Source organism: Plectropomus leopardus, chromosome 10, assembly GCF_026936395.1.
Source record: "Plectropomus leopardus strain MGB_pleo_1.0 chromosome 10, ASM2693639v1, whole genome shotgun sequence".
NCBI lineage: Eukaryota > Metazoa > Chordata > Actinopteri > Perciformes > Serranidae > Plectropomus > Plectropomus leopardus.
The window spans coordinates 28424269-28445585 of record NC_142185.1 but is presented as its reverse complement, the minus strand read 5'-3'; the positions used below and the strand labels follow the sequence as shown (position 1 = coordinate 28445585).

The window sequence follows — 21317 nt, the reverse complement described above, 5'->3', positions numbered from 1 at the left end:
AAAGCAGTTTCACGTTAAAAAAAACCTGTGTTTTTCCGCTATGGTGGCTTACACGAAAATGCAGAAATCCAGATAGCCTGTCTGAAGCGTTTGGTTTGTCCATTCTGGATTACTGTAGAAACATGGCAGTGCAACACGGCTGTCTCCATGGAAGAGGACCCGCTCCCTATATGAATACAAACAGCTCAGCAATTCTCATTTTCCAGTGATTATACACCAAAGTAAACATATTACATTATATTCTGTTTCTTCCAATATATGCCCCTAAATCCTTCACACTGAACCTTTAAAACAAAGTCAGCTGTGGAAAAACAAAGGAAGTGTCTGTTCTTCAGATTATCTAGCAAGGCATTTTTTGAGGGGACCAGCCACAAGGGGTGCTGCTGAGGACCTATTTAAATAGTATCCTACCAGTTTAATGAGAGTGAAGCTGAGCGGCATAATTTACTTGATTTGCTGGTTTAAATTTGATGTATGATGTTTCAGTTGATTCACATTTCTGTGTTAAGGTTTAAACACTGTTCGCCATGCATCAGGGCCCAGAAACCAAATCTAAAAATCCATGATGCATTTCTCTGAGCTTGTCATGTCGTTAGTGATGTTAGAAAATTTGACCATGTCCATGTCAACAAACTGTTAGAAGGCTAAGAATTAATAACTTTGCATTGCCAGCAGTTATTAATAGAAAATGGAAGCATCTCTAACAAGTGAGCTGTGCTTCACAAGTACCCGGATGGCACATATTTATCCATTGCTGGAGGCAATCTCTCTAATCATTTGTTTTGATTTACAGATGGTGATGTGTTCAATGTGGACCGTGCATTTTTGTACTGAGCTCGTCCACAGAGGCGCGCAGTAATGCAGGCTGCAGTTACTGCAGTCAGGGCCCCGGCCTCTTAATTACAGTACAAGTCAAACAGGAAATAAAAATTACTTGAAACAGGAAGTTCATATTACCGTGCGAGCCTGGCTGTGTCAGCAGTGATCACTCTCTCCTCATTAGTGTGCTGTTTCACCTCATTGAAACATTCACACACACACACACACACACACACACACACACACACACACACACACTGCACCTGTAGACTGAGGGCGCCAGGTGTCCGGAGAATGGATCACTTTTTCTATGGCTCATTTCAAGTAACAGCTGTGTTTAAAAGGAAGTCCATGCAGCAGGGACTTCCTGTGGAAGGATGCGTGGGGGTTAATGTACAAATTCACATAGTCTGTCTTAAACCTTGTGAATATGTCCTCTATGCATGTATGAGTGCTGTATATATATCCTAACAGTACTGGTGTATGTATGTAAGGGTTAGGGGTGTAATGGTTTACAAAAATTCACAGTTCGGTTCGATATGGTACGGCTGTGTCACAGTTTGGTACTTTTTGGGCAGCAAAAAAGTAGAAATGCCAGAGAAATTCCTTGATATTTTTTTTTTTTTTTGCTACTGTAATTCATTTATTTATTAATACCACCGTGACAAAGAATGATCTTTTTTGACTTTGAATGGTGGTGGTGGTGATTGAGCCTTATCTGAGTGACCCATATTCCATAGCAGCATATTAAACAATAACAGATCCTTATAAAATACAAAATTTGGTATTGTAGTTATAAACTGCTTTGTAAGGTGACTTTGAGTGTTTTGAAAGGCACCTACAAATAAAATGTGGTATTATTATCATACAAATACAAACTAAAGAAAGAATTGTGTTTCTGACATGCCAGAGAAATTAACTTGTTTAAAAAAAAACAAAATTTAATAAAACTAACAATATTTATATATTTATTTATTTTGTGCAAAGCTGAAAATATAGTTTGACTGAACTGGGCTTGTTAGAGTTGAATAAAATAGAATATATCTTTATAGTCCACAAGGGTCCACCAGGTCTGTCTGTGGTTTCAAACTCATTAGTCAATTGAAGTCCAGGCAGCCAGTTTGCTGCAACCCAAGCTCTCTTTGCTCTTTCAATCTAATGAATAAACGAATAAACATCTCTGGAGATCGTGTTCGGGCTGTCTGTGACTGTGCTCCAGGGTTAGCAGTATGGACGGTCTGTATCTGGTGGTGGCTCGTGGTTCAGCTTGGTGTGTACAGTTGTTGTTTTATCTACCACATCTTTGCAACCATCCTCATAATTCACAGTGAAACAAAAGTGGCTGAAAATGCCAGACCTGTAGATTATTAGGGCATCTTCTATTTCTAGAATTGGTGTTAATAACCATCTTGCAATAAATGTTTTGGTTTGGCGGTTACAGGGGCAGGAAGCCGATTACCTGCTCCATCATACGTGCTGCCTTCAGGCCGCCTTGTTGAGTGCAGTGACACTGAAAAAAAAATTATAAAACAGTTTAAACTGTGTTTTATTTTCCAATTGCTATAGGATAGTTAAACCTATTGTTCCGTCCGTAATGTGTATCAAACTGAAAACCTCATACCGAACGGTTCAATACAAATACGTGTATTGTTACCCCCCCTCCCCTCCCCGCAGTAAGGATGTGTCCGTGCATTTAGACTGCTGTAGATACAGATAGGTTTAGTAATCGCTTGCATCTTTCCTCTCGCTCACATCTTTTTTGATGGTGGCTGAAGGGTGACATGCTCTCCTCCTCCTCTCCTCTCTGCATGGAGGATGGAAGCCTTCTCCTCCCTTCCTCCCGTATATGAAAGAGCCGTGCGGCCGAGCGCAGGGAAGGTGATAACCCTTTTGTTTAGTCTGAGCTCCATCACAGGCTCTGTCAAGCCCAACAGACAAGCAGACAGAGCCGTGACAGGCCCACTAATCTGACAGCTCCTCCGCATCACAAAGCAAAGAGCAGCCATCACATCAAAGTGGCGCGAGAAAGGCACTGGCGGTGAGAGATTGACGCCACTCCTTTGCTCTGCCATTTTCGCTGGTATCTTCATAGCGCCTCTGACATGTTGCGCACCAGGAACCTTCAGAGGAAGTATCCAGGTGGCAAAAAGGGGGAAGCCTGAGTTGAGGGACTCCCCTCTGGCTGAGTGGTGAGCATGGGTAACCTTCCTGGAGGATGAGTGTGTGATGCTCTGAGAGTACATGACAGGCTGTTTAAATGGATCTGTGTTTATGTGTTTGTGCTGTTGAGGGGGGGGGGGCTGTTTTGAAGAGGGGTGGGGGTCATACTGCAGTGTGACTAGAAAAGGCAGGTTTAGAGAAGGCGGGAGAGACATAACAAGAGACATGTTGTTGAAATCCTCTCTTGTTTTCGGAAGGCCCAGCTTCACACATTCACACCTGAGGCGTGCCGGTACAACCACAGCCAGTATCAAGACTGGCCTGTGCCAAAATATGACCCCAGAAATCAACTGTACAAACAGCTTATTGCGACCCATACTTACTTTTATTGTTTGGTGGCTACCTCTAGCGGCTGTAGTAATTATGAGGGAAGCAAAGGAGGAAGTCAGATGATGTAGTATACAGAGCAACAAAGTCCTTTTACAGAGGTTGGGGTGGATAGATGAGTAAAACAAACACTTTGACAGAGGCTGCTGTTTGTGTTCCATGTGAAACCAAAAGTCAATACTGAATTATTGTGAATGGCATATACAGTATAACATAACGTATTTAGCTCACATTTAGGGCTGTACCCAACTCAGAATTATGTCAATTGAATTAGATTTGGCTGTTAAACATGAGTATTCCCAGTTGAACTTTGACCTGGTTGTAAAACAAACCCATGTTTTCCTCAGGTATTATTGTTCCAAAACTGGATTTTTTGTGTCTAGAATCTCTTGGTGTTCAGTGTGCGTCCTGTTCTGATTTCTTTTATGAATTCATTTTTTACATAATTACCGTAGCATACTTCCACATCAACAATGTCATAGAAAATCTTTGACCTGCTTTGTGTCAGTTAGATGAAGCCCAGAAGACTTTTCTAGTATTTTGGAGGGTGATAATCTTTTTTACCAAATAATTAAAATTTAAATTTACAAATTTAAACATGTTTTAGCAGTGTTATAAAATTTGATTAGTTCGTCCATCCATCCATCCATCCATCCATCCATCCATTCAAATAAATCCAACCAATAATCTGCCCCTTCTTACAACCTCTGTTGCAGTTACTGTAGGACTCTGGGACATGTCACAGAGTGGGGTCACGCCAGTTATGTGGGTCACATGTGATCTTCCTCATCCAGATGGTTTACCAGATGCAGAGCTGCCAGTCGTCTGACAGAGCACACACCCTACCTGCATACCAAAACAAACACATTAAAAACACAGAGCCGCATTCATAAAAAAAAAAAAAGAAAAAAAAAAAAAGAAATCACCACAGAACCATTAATTTAGCAGTAACTAGTGAGCTGTGAACAAAGCAGCCTCAGCACACCTTGCACACAGTTCGGCAAAGATTTTCCCACTTAATGTTAAGTAATAGAGTCAATGCGTTATGTGAGTTTTGGGACTGCGATGAGGTAATGGTCTTGTAGCGCTCAGAAGTGCCCCGAGTCCATCTAATAATGTAAAACAACACTAATTTGAGAGAGCCGCTTCATCTCTGCATGTTAATCAATAAACTCATTACCTCCGGTGCTTAGTGAAGGATTCCCTGATGCCTGCTCACTGATGTAGACAGAAAAAAAAGAAAGAGAGGGAAGGGAGATGGAGATGAGGGGGAGAGGGAGAGGTGGAGAGAGAGACTGATTATAATTACAGATTTTAGCAGCCTGTACCTTAGCATAACCTGCTCATTACAGTGTGTGTGTGTGTGTGTGTGTGTGTGTGTGTGTGTGTGTGTGTGTGTGTGTGTGCGTGTGTGTGTGTCGGCCTCACACTTTCAACGCAGCCCTTATAGCCACAGTGCTCCCTAGCTTCCCTCTTCTGCAGAGAGCCAAGAACAGCCCCGACACAAGTGGCCCATTTTAAATATAAACACACAAAAACCTGTTATTTCAATTGACCTTCGTCACATCAAGCTGTCAATGATCTCAGCTCTGTACTCTTAGTCGTTTTCTCCTCCTCTTTCTCCGAGGCAGGCTGCATGGTAATGAACATTTGGTTCAGAATAGGTGAGAGAGAGAGAGGGAAATGATATGCCAGGGCATTTAGCCTAGCAGTGTTTCTGGTGTAGGTGAGACAGCCAGCAGCATTTATGGAAATGGACAGAGCTGAGGGAGGCACTGTGGCTGCTGCTGTGTTCCTCCCCCCCAAAAAACACCCAACAGCGGGGAATTAGAGAATATTCTGACAGATTTGGTATTCCTTTGTTAAAGGGATCGGCAAACTTTCATTTTGTGCCTGATTTGAGGTTTCTTTTGTCATTAAATGCCGGCAATCTTCCCTATTTGCTTACTTCACAGCGGCGGTGACGACACATTTCAGAGTTTGCATCTTCTGTCACGTTTGTGGATCTGAGTATGTGTGTGTGCTTGCTCGTGCGGCAGTTGTTGATCATTATATTTGTCAGAGTTGTGCCGTAGTGTATCTAGCAGGCATCCCTGGCCTGCTTCTGGCTTGTGATTATGAGATGAGAGGTGTTTGTGATTGACTGAGCCATCCGCTGTCACTGTACACATCCATTAGCATAACTCTCCCAGCCGTCACTGTTTATCCACGCGCCGCAGAGGCATGTTATGTAGGAGATTGAAACCAATAATTATGAATAAAAAAACCCTCCTCTTCCCGCATTCTATCAGAACTGGTGTCATTTATGCCGCAGCTGACTTGAGCTCCAATGTCCAGCTTCATTTTGTGATGGCGCGCGTTACACTGAGTCAGTCGGACGTGTGCCTTCACTCTGAATGTTTTCTCCGGGACAGGTAGTGTCATTGAAGTGTTGTTGGCAGAGGCAGTACGCTGAGAGATCAGGTGATTAGAAAATGTAACGTCACAATCGGTTTTACACGTAATAATAAATGTTTTGTATGAGAGGGAGAGAATCGTTCATTTTAAGCTCTTTGCTTTTTGTTTACCACTGTCAACGAGTGAATAAAAGCCAAGGTAAATGGAGGTAATGGAATCTATATCTGCATATCAACTCACTTTGAGGTTTTAATGGTGCTCGGTAGTCTCATTCTAAATCCATTAATATTCTGTTTAATACGGCTAAATGCTGCTAACTGTTTTTAACACTGGGAGACAGTCTGTGGGCTGTCTGTGTTTGTGCTGCCAGCACATCCACAACATCAGGTCGATGGATAGGGAGGCCATAAATGACTGTGACAGCCAGTTTACAGTCAGTTTACACGCTTCTGCTTTTCCGTAAAGCTGCATTACGTCTGTGAGCAGGAGGATCCAAATTCACTCAGCTGCACAGTCCTGTTCAGTTCAGTCGAGTCAAATATATTATGATTTTATGTTCCAGAAATACAATTGGCCCATCAAGCTATAGATTTAACTACCAAACAGTAACAAACATGCCAGCTAATGTACAAAATATTGCCTTTACTCTTGTTAATATTACAAGATATATACATACATTTGGCCTCTATTACTGATGTACATGTGGCCATTGGTTTTAATCACTGTGTTATATAAAAGCTGTTAGTTGTAATGATGAACCCACAGAGAATCATCATCATATTACTCTACACTTTCCTTATAGTTTAGTTTTAGTTAAGTTCATCTGTGCATACACATGTAAAAAAAGACATTTTAAAAAGTTTAATCACTGTGCAGGAGAGGTTAGAAGCCAAAAATGGCTTATGGAAATACCTAAATAACTTAAATCGTTTATGAAAAGAAATGAAGAAATTAACCTTATTATACTAAGTGGTTAGTTATTTTTTAGCTTATTGTTTTGGTTTAATGTCCTGCAACTTTAATGTTTAATTCATTGATCCCATCAACACTATTTTCATCAGACAGCTGTTTTCATTAAAAAAGCTCTGATAAAACTGCACATTATCTGTTTTTTTTGTTAACATAGTCAAGAATTTTGGAGCCAAGAGCCGGATATTTTGGTAGAGACAAAAGCAAAGTTAAAAGTGAGTGACTGCAGGACTTAAATTCATTAGGTGGTATATCTGCGCACTTCAATATGGTTAAGGTTTGGAAAAGATTGTGGTTATGTCAAACTTATTATGGTTAATATGAAGTTAGAGTTAAGTCAAGGCAACTTTATTTGTATAGCACATTTCATACAACAGGGCAATTCCAGAGCATTAAAATGTAAAACATTAATAATACAGACTTACAATAAAATAGTAAAGAAAAAATATATAAAAGGTAAAATTAATTAATAAATGAGTTGCAATTTTAAAAAAAAATCACCATTTAAAATAGTAAAAGTGCAGACAAGAAGTGCAAATATTACTATATATATATATATATATATATATATATATATATATATATATATATATATATATATATATATATATATATATATATATTATAAATAATTGAAAATAAAGATTAAAAGTAAGTTTCCAGTCATTACAGGGTGGAGTAGGCAGTGTAGAAAAGGAACATTTTTAGCTTTGATGTAAAAGTGGTCAGTCTGGGCTTGTAAGCCACTAAAACTTTTATTAAAAACATGAACATTAATTGCAGGTCTGTGCAGAGACGGAAACTCCATCCTGCCATCCTGTCCAACACCTCGACCTCTGAACTCTTATATAACTTTCGACCTCACTACACGCACACTTCTCTCTGAGCTGGCACCATAGAGTGTGTAAAAATAATGGACATTGCCAATGTGACGTCACTCGTTCATTTATGGACTCTTATCTTTATAAGCCTTGAGTTTTGGAGTTAGAAGTGACCATTTGGACGAGAGGGTGGATCGCACTCATAGGTTGTGGTGAGGCCTCACAGACAGCCTGTCCCTTAAAGCGGCCTCCTAATAATGCTTAGCTCCAAGCCTCGATAAAATTAAACTGTACAGTTGGTATCAATGGGGAAATTAGTTATAGAGACCAAACACGTTGGCTGTGCCAGGCTGTAAATATGTTTATTATTGCTGTATAGTTGGGCATTTTAACATTTGGGTCAACCGCAAGTGGCCATCAGAGGAACTTAACTTTTTTGGTACTTGCGCTTTGGCTTTATTTTTCAGCCCTGACCAGTGGCACAAAACATCATGAAAGAGGAATCGTTGCTGACAACATTATGGAGTGAGTAATGAAATGTGTTTTCAGAGAGTGCACTAAACAGTTGCAAATATACGGCTGAGAGGACGAGCAGTTGTTTTCATTTGCGTGAGGAAATTATTCTGAGCCCCACTGATGAGTTAGCTCGAGTGCTGAGCCCTGCTTCATTCAGAGGCCGCTAGGCTTTGGTGGTATCATGGTATTACATTATACCAGGACATTTAGAAATCCCAAAGGTATATTTTTCAATATCGTCATAAATACAGGCGCTCCTCTTTCTGTTAAACTCATGGGGTTAGTCTCGTACACTTATACTGTCATACACCATATACCAAAGGAAAATATGAAAAATTAGATGCTGTTACAGGTTTGCACTCTGGAATTTTAATGCTGCTGGAAGTTTACTGTATTCTCAATTACTTCACTGAATTTTCCCTGTAAAATTTCCTTGAATTTTTCCAGCAACATTTGACTCTAGAGTGAATGGTACCAAGCAGTTTGACGCAGTTGCACGGTCAGCCATGTGATTTTATATTGGAGAAAAAAGGCTTAATTGACCCAGAATTCATTGCAAATTAGTTCTACTTAAGATAATCAAGGACTAGATTGTAAAACAGATTAATTTAGCCTTCTGTTTAATTTAACTCCACCGCTGCCCAGTCCATCACAGTCCAGTTTCATCCATTCCAGTGTATTCAAATCCACTTATCCCTTTTTGGTAATTTAATTCCACCTTCGTCCTATCCAGCTACAGTTCACCAGTAGCCCCAGCGGCACACACTGTCTAAAATCAGCTGTCCAGTTACTGGGAAGTTTGTCATGAATCCAATCAGATCAAGTGATAATTGTATGTCCCTCTGTGTTGCAGTTGTTTAAAACTTAACAAGTCAGAGATGCAGCGACAGGATGTGTTTGTTGTGATGATATTTCAAAGAAAAAGTTTAATTCAAGTGGAGAGGAAAATGCTTCGTCCTTGCCCGTGATTTTGTTTGAGTTCCAGCCTGGGCCCAGTTCAGTGGTTTCTGGGCAGAGGAAACTGGCACTGTGGGGACATCTGGACACAAGAGGGGAGCGTCCGTACAGGCAAACTACAGGGACAGCCGTGCCAGAGAAAGAGGCCCCCAGATCTGACGCCAGTGTTATGTTAATTTGATTTGTTAATTCAGTGGCCCTGTTTGAGGGAAATCTGCCACCAACACCTGCCACTGCTTCCAAAGGCAAGGACGCAGATCCGCTGTGACACTGGCTTCATTAAATAAACAAACCAGGTCCCCCATAACAGCATTTGGTGGAAGGCACCATCAATTCTTATACATTTAGATCACAGCGATTAGAGATGACACTGAGGAGCTACATCCCACTGTTTCACAGACGCGCAGGGCGAAGCCTGCATGCAAGTGAATGTGTGTCTCTGCGCGCCGCGTCTATCACTATTTCTCCGTTTTTCGCCTTTGTGTGTGCCGTGTTGTTTGCGAACGAGGGCGTGTGTGAAAGCGCCAAGTGTATTTTCACTCTGTCTCCCAGCTTTTCCGCCAGAAAAGATGGCGACTGATGTATTTTTCAGGCATAGTTCCACAATCAAAGAGGCTCTTGTGGCCTTTCTGATGCGTCATGTAAATTTTATAAAGTGAGGAGCGGAGGAGAGTCAGAGAGAGCAACTGCAGCTCTGGAAAGCCTAATGTCTGTTTGCCTTTAACTCTGACGGGCTGTCTTTGCTCCTGTCTATCTTACTTCCCCTCCACTTACTCCCTCCTGTGTGGATCAAGGCCGGTCAAGGAGCATCTTACCACGGGGCCCGATGTCAGACAGAATGTGTGGACGTGTGTGGATGTCAGAGCTCAACCGGCTCTCAGGAAAAAGGGGGGAGAAGCGAGATGTGGGGGGAGATGTCACGACACAGACCTGGCTACAACCACACAACCCAAAGCTTGGATTTGCATAACGGAAGAATGTCATACTGCATGTGAAATGTGTGTTTCGGTGTGTGTGTCTGTGTCGACATGTTTACATGCTCCGTCTCAGTAACGGTCTTGGACAGGGAATCCAGGCTCTCACATATTTTCCTCAGCTGCAGTTCTGGCAGGTCCTCGGCCTACTGTGTGCTTTTCTAATGATTCAATTGGCTCAATGAGCATATGCTCTCCTCTGCATCATAAACGTCAATTAGATGTGTTGTAATGTGATTTGAGAGTGTGTGTGTGTGTGTGTGTGTGTGTGTGTGTGTGTGTGTGTGTGTGTGTGTGTGTGTGTGTGTGTGTGTGTGTGTGTAAGTCCAAGTGTGTAGGTTTATGGAGAGGCAGAAAGAGACACAAGTTAGTCATATGATAATCTGTGAATCTAAAAACAACCAATATCATGCAGACTTTAGGCTGCCGAGCAGGTTTGTCAGGTTGCACCTGTTTTGGAAATGCAATCTTATTTCATTACCTACATTAACATTACCTGGCTGGTTGATGACATTGTCACTGTACGCCACCAACAGCAAATTGAAAAACACGACACCAGAGGCTCCAGCTGTAGTTAAAACAAGATGATTGTTATAGGTTGTAGCTTTTAATGAGTGAGAATGAACTTTTAGGATACCAAAGTGGAAACAGAAAAGTGTTTTGCGTTAATTCATCATTACAATGTAAATTCCGATTGCACAGTGTAATTGCTGTAGAATAATGACACCATCAGTGTTTAGATTGTTCCTCTATCAGTTTTGCTCTCACTTCTTCTGCCAACAGCTACAATAATGTCTCTATTTATGCAACACTCTTTTATACCTAAGCGATGGGATAAGTTGAAATCCACTGAATTCCAAAACGACATGACCGTATCCAAAATGACAGATATTACTTTAACATTAGATGTTGTCCTACGGCTGCAGTTTCAACACGCCCTTTATCGTATGAAATGGACAGAGTTCTGCTGGAAAAAAAATTTGGTTAGGTTTAGAAAAAAGCGTCATTGTTTGGCTTTAAATAATTACTTCAGTTACTCACGTGACATGCTGTGCGTCACATGACAGATGTCACATTTGTCAGGTTTCATAGTTATGTCAGATACATAACTAATACTAATACTGATACTAATACTAATACTATTACAATTATTATTGCAAGTATGCCAATTTCCTGGGTGAAAGTTCTGTGCTTGTTTGACCCATCCACCAAAATGCTACAGCTCTTTATATAAGGACTTCTTTGATCTTTGATCTTTATACAACATTACATAGACTTCTGTCGCGTTTTATAATCACCTCACTTCCTCCTCTGCTCCCGTGGTAATTACTAATAATTACACACCTCCTTATAGTATCGGTCGTAATTTGCTGCACTCACAGTCGACCTATATAACTAGGTTTTTGGTGAGGCAAAGGTGGATCCACGGCATGAAGGAAGTGCGTCAACCATTGCACAGCCAAAACTAGAGGATAGTGCTTTAATTTTCCCCAGTAGGTATCTGTCGCTCGAGTTAACAAAGAGTGTCACCTTAAGTGCACTTGCTATCCCCAGTTTAGTCAGACATCGCACATTTTAAATCTTTATTACGACAGCAGAACATTGTTAGATTTTGGTGTCAAGACACCAACCTCATCACACCCCACAGATGTTTACATGAGATGTAACTGGAGAGTATTGACATGTCCCTCTCAGTATTTAAAATGTGTGTTTGTCCCCCACATAAAATCATTAGGACGTTTCCACCCTAAATCGTTGCAGAAGAAGAAATTGGAGCTTAAAAAAATCACCATAATACAGATAATTTAAAGGTTGACACTCTAAGTTTTCAGGTGGAGGAGCCCCAACCCCCCCTTTTCATATGTTGCTTTCTGTAAATTTATAAGGAATCACAACTGTTGCATGTGTCGGCACATGACATCTAGTTGAATGGTCTGCTCCTTTTAAAAAAATCTGGCTATTTTTCTGTGAAGACCTTTAACAAAATGAATCCCGCTTCCAACAAATCCAAGACTGCAAAGTGCCACAGCTGTGGCTGACGGCTTCAGAGATGCTTTACCTCCCAGCTTAACCAGTTAAACTGAAAGTCAACAGTTCAGAGCTGCACCACCTCATGCTCTCAGCTGCCACGTCTCCCCGCCTGCCAGGGGTGTTTACTGCTAAATATTGATAGACATCTGGAGTGCCATTCACCCGCCATCAAACTTCAGCGTGCCAGTGAAGTAGGCCCGGCCTCCTCATAGTGTGTCACACACACACACACACACACACAAATGTGCAGGCACATGTACACACAAAGACACCTGGGGTGAGGTGTTTGGCATCAACGTAAATCAGAGGCCTTGGCCACAAAATCAAGCCCCTGGAATTTAGAAAGACTGGCTGCTTTCTCAAAGGCACAATGTTTTGGCAAAAACACCGTATTGTGATTGGACAAATATGCCTTTGCTTGATAAATATATATCACAAAATCTTCACAAGCACAGGTGGTGATAGCATGATGTAGCTGCGCGCCTAATTCATGACTCTGAGCTCCACAAATATTGTTTTGAGAACAAGCAGTTGATTTTGGATGCATTACTTTTGTCTCTTTGCTTGTTCCAGCTAAACAAAACACTGTTTCAGTCCTGCGCCATTGAAGCCGCATTGTTTGTGTTTGTCATCTGGAGCAATAGTAGAGGAAAAGACCTTATGTTTGAGGGAAGGGCAGATTCGGGATAAACTGTCTAGAAGCACCTGCGGGATTGACAGAGTTTCAGCAGTTCTGTTTTCACCACAAGCCTCTTCACGTTAGACAGAGATACTTGTTCGGGGTCAGATTGGAAACGTGTTGTGTGAGCACCATGGAGAGACTGATCCTCCATCTTATTAGTGGAGAACTCGGAGTACACTACACTGGGGTTTACTAGACACACAAAAGAAGGAGATACGGGAGGAAAAAAAAACAAAGCTCTTTTGTCTTTTCTTAATTATTCATGCCCGGGAGGGATGCTCTCTCTCCTTTGTTTTTGTCAGCTGACACATGTACAGGTACGATGTTGCAGGCAGTGTGTGTGTGTGTGTGTGTGTGTGTGTGTGTGTGTGTGTTTATATATTTGTGTTTGTCTCTGTCTGTGCTTTTGTAATTGCACAGAAACGCCAGTTAAATGCATGCATCTCTCTTTGTCTGTTACAAGCAGACACAATGTGTCCGTCAGTGTCTGTGCACGCGGGCGACACAGATCAGCAGCTTTTCTCCTCAGTCCAAATCAAAGTGAAGAAGGAAGCGCAACAATGAGCCCAGCAGTTTGAGCTGATGGGCTCTTTAAATCCACCACAGACAACAGCAGCTCGGCGACGACCCTGCCCCACGCTCTAATCGCTTCAAATGAAGTCATGAAGGAAACGCAGCACAGCCAGCCTGAGCTCTCCTGTTCCGCAAGGTGCAGCAGCACTTGTTTGTGCAGAATGTCTGGCAATTAAAAATAATTGGGAAGCAGGTTTGCCTGCGAATCTTCCAAGAGTGCCAGTTATGATCTAATGAAGCTTCATTAGGCATGCTGAAAGCTGAGAGCGCCGTATGACAACGGCAATTAGCCAGGATCATAGGCAAAAAATAATCATTAAAAAATACCTCGGCCAAGATTAGCTTTTCACTTAATGACCAATTCATTAGCTAATTGATTTCTTATTAGTTACAGGCAGAGACGACTGTTTGGGGTACTGGTGCCGGTAATTAACAGCATTTACGCCATTAGTCAATCGCCTAATTTTCCAGGAAAACAACTTTGGAGGGGAGCATAGCTGGAGGCTTAGGGCCATTTGCTTTTTTGCTCTTCTGCTGTGTTATCTCTTTAATATCGAGAGGGGAATCGTCTTTCAGCTTAGGGGCTGTTAACACGCACTAATACCTACTGATTACCCATTCATGTCATGTGACCACGTGTTTGGTGCCCGAATCCATCTGAGCGGAGATGGATGGATGGGGGGATAGAAGGCAGGGAAGGAGGGATGAGAGAGGTGATGTAATTAAAAGGAAAAAAAGATCATGACTTGCACTGCAAATTTGTTACATTCTTTATTTAATATGACTTTTTTTCAGTTTCACATCTGCGCGGCCTGCACCTATAGATTAGGTGCATCAAATGAATTGAGAGGGAATTAGATTAATTATTGCTCTCAGCTGGTGAGGCTGCTTCTGAAGGTCTTCTTCCTTCCATCAGGCCTGAGTTAAAGCAGACGAGGATGGATGGATGAGGAGTGACAGGTGCTCCCTGCCTACAGCAGCTCACTGAGCTATCAACTGGCAGCTCATAATGACTGTCTGGAGAGGGCATATACCACTACCCCTTTTACTAACATATGAAACAACACATAAGAGAATAACCAATAATACCATTATTTTTTACAATGCAGTCTATTACTAATGATGGCCTGTCAGTTTTTGTTCTAATTACTGATTGTACAGAGGAAAAAATTATGATCTCTTGACTTGTTTACAAATTTCTAGTTATGCTCTCTTAAAGGTCTAGTGATTAGAATTTAGTGGCATCTAGTAACTAAACTAAAACTTCTCCCCTGTGCCAAGCCTGACACAAAAACGTGAAAACATGAATGACCCTATCTAGAGTCAGTATTTGAATTGTCTGCTTTAGGATACTATAGAAACAACATGGAGGAATCCATGTAAAACAACCTGCTCTGTATGTAGACACATAAGACCAAGGCCCCTCAAGGCCCAGGTACACCAAACTTTCATCAAAGAACTAGGGGTATCAAAGGCCAACTGTTGCGTCGCCTCGTGTCGCTGGCCAAAACGTTGCTTTTGAACACACTGCAAAAACTACAGCCAACAGCCAGCTAGCATGCACGCTCTGGGCCTGTGTGAGAAGAAATAACTTTGCATACCAGCAGCTGACAGCAGTCACTAAACAGGAAGATCGTCTTGATGCTTGTTAGCCAGTTAGCACATTAACAACAAAACTCAATATTAAAAAGACAAATTAGATTTACCGTTCATTAGCGAACAAGAACACAAACAGTTTCAACCTGTTTCTGCTAAAGGGCTCAGCAGCTAAAAAAAAGTTATCTTACCTAATATAACATGTTTGTTTCAATTTCATGCCTCCTTGACTTTAGTCATTTGTTTACTTTCCTCACTTCAATTTCTCTTTTCATCCACAGAGCTGAACCGCTGATCAGAGTGATTTCATTCACCGATGGACTTTGCTTTCTTTGATGCCAATCCAACATGCTGAGTCGTCCAAAAATGAGTCAACAGAGGCCAATGAGGGCCAGTGCTACAGGACCCACCTCAAAAACAAGGGAGACTGATGCTCATCGAACGCCTGATATTGACCAACGTTCGACCATCGCCTTGGTGTGTCAGGGCCCTAAGGTATGAAAACACTACGATTCTTATTTTCAGGTGATCATAAACTAATGAAAACATAACTGTGAATATGATATATAGTTTTTTGCCAGAAGATGGCCTTAAATCCTCAACCTATCCTCATAAAACTATTCATATGAAATCCTACAAATTAGTGCCCCACAAATGACGTTTCATACTCAACCTGAAGTCCTGTTTGTTTTTTGTTTTTTTCATCCATCGACCGCGCCAACTTGCTTCCTAACAGAACCGCTTTGTTTTTTGTGCTCATCAGTGCATTAGTCATGTCATCGCATCCTTCCTAAATATTGTGGGTTATGCAAGAATTACTGGCTCATCATTATGTGGGAAATGTACAAATTTTGGTGCATTACTTTTTATAGGAAAACATACCAGCAGTGCATGACAACAGCCTAAAATCCTCCACACTGGACCTTTAACTGATGGCTGCCTCTGTGCTTTGTAAAGACCAACACATGGCGTTTTGACTGCTAAAAGAATGCAGTATCCTATTCCTGTCTATCTCAAACTCCCTTGTCCACCTTCATCTGACTCTAACAGATTTCCCTTAGGACACTCACCTTCTTTCTGTTCTAAAAAAATGTATTTCCTAAATCTGCAGCAGTGGCAGTGCTTGTCTATATGTCCAGCAGATGCCCAAAATGTCAAAGCTGAAGCACAGCATGATAAGTCAAAAATATGCCTGCCACTCTTACAGGTAAGAGTGGCAGGCGATATTTTGGACTTGTCTAAACGGCACATCTAAAGGCGTCAAAGTAGGTCTACAGAAAGTGGACTCAAGTTTGACTGTAGTCGTTGCGGCTCTGGCCTCTGTCTCTTTGGAAGGAGAGATGAGAAATTCAAAGGGATGAGATGATAGATGTGTCTGATAGGAGAGAGGCAGTGATTTGGCCCATCAAAGCCTGCCTTCAGCCAACAGACACAGCCTGCGGCACATGCCCGATCAGTCTCACCCACATATAGGCTACATGTGGGTGTGTTCGATGTACAAGTGTGTGCAGACTCGGACATGTGTCCCTCTCCTAAACGGGGCTTTATGTAGTGCCATGATACCAACCATTTTCTAATAACGTGACTCACACTGGGAATTGTTTTTGTGATTTTAGTGCATAGAAGATGGCATAAAAAAGTATCAAAATAGAGCTTGTTTATCAACAGAGGCCCTAGCCAAACCCCTAATGATCCTTCAATCCTACATGTGTCCCTAAAACCCTAGAAATGACCTAAAACCCTAGAAACATGCTAAAATCCCAGAGATGTCCCTGAAACGTCCAAAAATCATAAAAATATACTCAAATCCTAGAAAGGTGCTAAAACCCTAGAAACTACCTAAAATTCTAGAAATGTCCTAAAACCCCAGAAATGTGCTAAAACCCTACAAACATGCTAAAACTAAAAACGTGCTAAAACTCTACAAACCTCCTTATATTCTAAAAAATGTGATAAAATTCTAGAAATGTGCTGAAATCCTATAAACATGCTAAAACCAAAATCTCTACAAACCTCCTTAAATCATAAAAATGTGATAAAATCCTAGAAACATCCTAAAATCGTAGAACTGTCCACAAATTCTACAAATGTGCTGAAATCCTAGAAATGTCCTAAAATCCTAGACACATGTACTGGACTGCTGTGGCTGGTCCCTGGCCTCCTGCCATTTTGCAAAAGTGGCCCACATGCAACCTGATGTAGTGGGTGAACTGGTTTTACTGGTGACTCAGTGGCTTCAGACGGCACTCCCATCTGATCACACACATAGAAGCAAGCCTCTTCTTCATGCATCACCATCTTCATCCTAATCTCTGGCATCTGTTCTCCATTCATCTGTTCTCCCTGTTCTCTACCTCTCTGTTTTCCAGCTTGGACCCTTTCTCTGAGTTTTCCTCACCTTTTTTATCCCTCAGTCCACTCCTCAAATCCACTCTCTCCCCTCCTGTCTCCCCTCCGTCTCCTCTGTCTGTGCCGGGTCTTCGGTTCTGTTAATTAAATCTAATGAAGTCATCTATCAAGGACTCCTCTTTTCTCAACACCACAACATAAATCACCCTCTGTAAAAGATCCTATCCCTCTTTCTCCCTCTCTCTTGCTCTCTGCACTGTGAACAGAAGACGGTCGCTCTCTCTCGTTTTCTCTCTCTAGCTTTAATTGTGTGATTGAGAAAGTGTAGCATCACTCCATAAAAGACAGTCTGCCTCAAATGGCCGCTCTCCGGCTGACACCAGAGGGACCCCTTATAGCCTGCTGTGGTGAGACGCGCACATGCACACACAAAGCAAGCGACTTAAAACAGACACTTATTGTAAATGGGCCTCATTGGTCTCTGAAGACGTTGTTAACATGTCTGTGGGATGGTTCCCCCTGCCAAGAGGGAACTTGATCCATCTCCACATTTGCAAAATTAATTTCTATTACAAGCTGTGACTGACTAACACTGCCCAAATTGGGATTTATTTCCTCCCACAATGCACAAATGGAAGGATCTAACTGACTGCTTTGCCGCTCGTTTTCTTTTTTTTTTTTTGCACGATATCTCTTCTTCTCTGTTGGGTGGATGAACACTACAAAATTAGACAATTACATAAATAGCACTTTCAGGTCACTGCGCAGCGTCCCCTCCAAAGCTGATGATGCAAACCTGATGTAACGAAATGCGCACGAGATGCCCAGACACGTCTAAATAATGTATAAATGATACATCTTGTTAGCCTCCGCTTGCAGGTTCAGTTGTCTTCTCGTGCACCAAATGATCAATGTCCTCCTATTATCCTCGTGCACTCTCTTCAGTACCATTCCCAATTCTCCCCGCCTCTCCCCAGGTCTTTCATGTTGCCCTCTGGGAACCAAACAAAACACGGTTTTCTACTGCAAATAAGGAGCTAAAACACCATGTGATCAGTCATGAATTATTTGAATGCTATTGATTTGTATAAAATGTTGCAACTCCCCCGAGTGTTTGACCAATAAGAACAATAGTATCCTTATAAGGGACGTGAGGAAAATCTCTTTTTTTGGCATAAATGAAAAGAGAAGCTGGTAATTAATGAGTGGATTTAACCTGAAGAGCAAACTGTAGCTTGTTAAAGAGAGAGAGAGAGGAGTATGTGTTTGATTTTCAAGCATTGTCAGTGGATTACTGTGTTTTCCCTGCAAATCTGCACTGCATTTAAGGGTATAATGTCAATTTCATGCCTTTTTTTCCTCAACAAGAGACCCTGGTGCCCTGTGGGTAGATAGCAGTTAGAGAATACACAGGGAAAAATAACAATCCAAAAAGGAGAACCAACATATTCCCAAAACATCCCAGTCGAGTGCGAGCTAATGTTCAGCACATTGTGGTATTTTCTTGTTGAATTTTTTTCTTTTTTTTTGCCCCGAAAGCCTCATTTAGATGGCAGACAAGGCTTTTGAACACAGAACAGCCTGTAGTCTCGGTGGACCGCCGCAGCTCTGGAAAAGGACCTAAATGAAGGCACCAGACAATGTAGCAACCACGAGATCCCTGCACCCCGCAGACAAGCCAGAGGAGCCTAATAAACAAACACACAATCACTGTCATTAACATGACAGCCAGTTAAAATCCTCCTATCCTCCTCTTCCTCACAAGGAAAGCTTCAAATCACTCCACCAGGGGAAGAATCCAATTTTTCTTGTTTCTGCACATCTGTACAGCATCTCTGCATTGCTGAATCAGATTCAAGTATACCACTTTATTGCATTTTTTCGCTGCTCCCCTGTCCCTATAGGATGAGATGATGATATTTGGAGATGAGCACTGCATGCTCTAAAAGAAGCTTTATGGTCGTGGAAATTATATTAGAAGCTAGAGGTGCAGTAGTTGCTTTTTAAGTTAAATTTTCAGAACTCGCTCTTCTCTCTCGGGGCCAAGTATAACATTTAGACTATCACATCTGTCATATATTATGATTTTACTGAAGCATGCTGCAAAAAAATGAGTATGGGTGCATGAAAAAACACATCTTTTGTTATTTTCCATCCCTTTTTTGCACAAGCATGATTTGTCCTGCATAAGTATGGGGTTATTAGTTAGAAAAATGTCATTCTTTGGCTTTTTTAATGCCCAATTTTAAGTGATTAAATGATTAAGATATCGACTTCTCTCATAAGTGGAAAAAAGAAAAAATCTTGGCAAACATCCAGAAGCTGAGATGAGCATTTAGGATCATCCCTTGCTTCACACATGGCGGATTAGCCCGGCAGTGGGTGGATACAGTGTTGTGGCATTTGTTGGGGTGAGGATTTGGTGTCCAGGCCTCTACAACCCTCCCTGTGTTCTCTTTCCTTCATCTCTAAATCTGTAGCAGAACCAGAGGGATTTCAAACCTTCACACAGGCTACAGGGCACTAACACAGTTCAATTCTAATATCCAACACGCTATCCCAAAGTCTAAATCAGATGTGTGATCAATGGGCGCAACACAATCCTAATTTGCTCATTGCTTTGCATTGCTACAGCGTGTCACCCCACTTTCTCTCTACCACACTGTCTCTTCACCCTCCCTCCTCTCTCTCTCCCTCTCTCTCCCTCTCTCTCTGCTCTCCTCCAGCCAGCGCAGACTCATTTAAGTCTGCTGATGTCTTGATAATGTTCCAAAGCCTTCACAAGCAGGTAGAGAAGGAATTTCTCAGCTCCCTAATTAGCAGTAAATGGATGATGGGGGCATGAGTAGGTTTATGGACAGTAAAAGACTTTGTCACCTCCTGCAAGGGCTATATGTGACTGGTAACTCAGTGTAAAGAAACCTGCAGCCATGTGCAAGTGCAGTTGACGGGCAGACTATTTCCAATAAATTTAATAAAACAACAAACTAAAAAAAAACAAAAAAAACAAGAAAAATGTAACAATATTTGCTTGAGTGAGTCACTTGAGCTTTGGTGATTATGTGCTTTAATTGCCCAATTTATGTACTCTATCAATTAAATAGAAGCAAATATAAATTAACATGAACAAGTTGTATTGCAATAAGAGCACAAATGTAATTTTGGTAGGTAAATACCAAATTTATCAAAGCTGATGATTAGTAGTAGTGAGTACAAGTAGATATTTAAATAAATAAAAATGGAAATAAGGAGACCATTGTAGAAAATACTCACTGTTTATTAATAAAAGTAAGAAATAAAGTAAATTAAACCCTGAATATAATTAAACCGAATTATATTATACTACAGCATATTATTATTATTATTATTATTATTATTATTATTATTATTATTATTATTATTATTATTATTATTATTATTATTATCAATACTGATAATAATAGAATTCAATTTCTATGTACTGGTGCTTTTAACACACTGTGTCCCCTCTCTGTCTCGTGATCAGCCACATTAATAACAACAATAATACTCTTAATAAATAAGCAACTGAATAATTAAAAATAACAGGCCGTTTTTTTCTCATCGGGAGCGCACGTGCTGCAGGGGAGGCGGGGTGTCGGGATCGTGGGGAATGAACGGCAAGTGAAAATATGATTGAGGCCCCTTTAAGAGTTTTTTTGGCCACTAAACTGTAGCGACACCAGCGTTGGTGCGTAAAGAGCATCCCTCCTGGATTTCTTCTGATATTCCTCCAGGCTGCTGCTGATTGGACACCACATGCCTCAAGTCTGTCAGATTACAAGCAATATATATTTTTTTATCTGAAAAAAAATAAAGTTAAACTGAAAAATATAACATTGCAAGTGTTGAATAAAAACAACATAAAATGAAATCTAATAAAAATTTAAAATGAAATTAAAAGAAAATATGCATCACTATATATAGTCTTATTTTAACTGGGCACCGTGTTCGTCATTCATATTAAACATGCACAGCCTATAGGCCTTCTGGCGATATGTTTTCCTTTATTATTCTGGATGAATATTTTGTTTGGCACTGAAGAATTGTAAATGAGCTTTAGTGTTG

General features: G+C 41.1%; 1 protein-coding gene across 1 annotated transcript in view; it reads left to right on the top strand.

The window, feature by feature from the left end:
• Positions 1-15170: 15170 nt before the first annotated feature.
• LOC148188544 (uncharacterized) overlaps positions 15171-21317 on the top strand; it is a 28503-nt gene continuing 22356 nt past the window's right edge. The window contains exon 1 of the mRNA XM_088082814.1: positions 15171-15377. Coding sequence (XP_087938940.1) covers positions 15231-15377 — 147 coding nt within the window. The 5' untranslated portion in view covers positions 15171-15230. The remainder of the gene's footprint in view (positions 15378-21317) is intronic.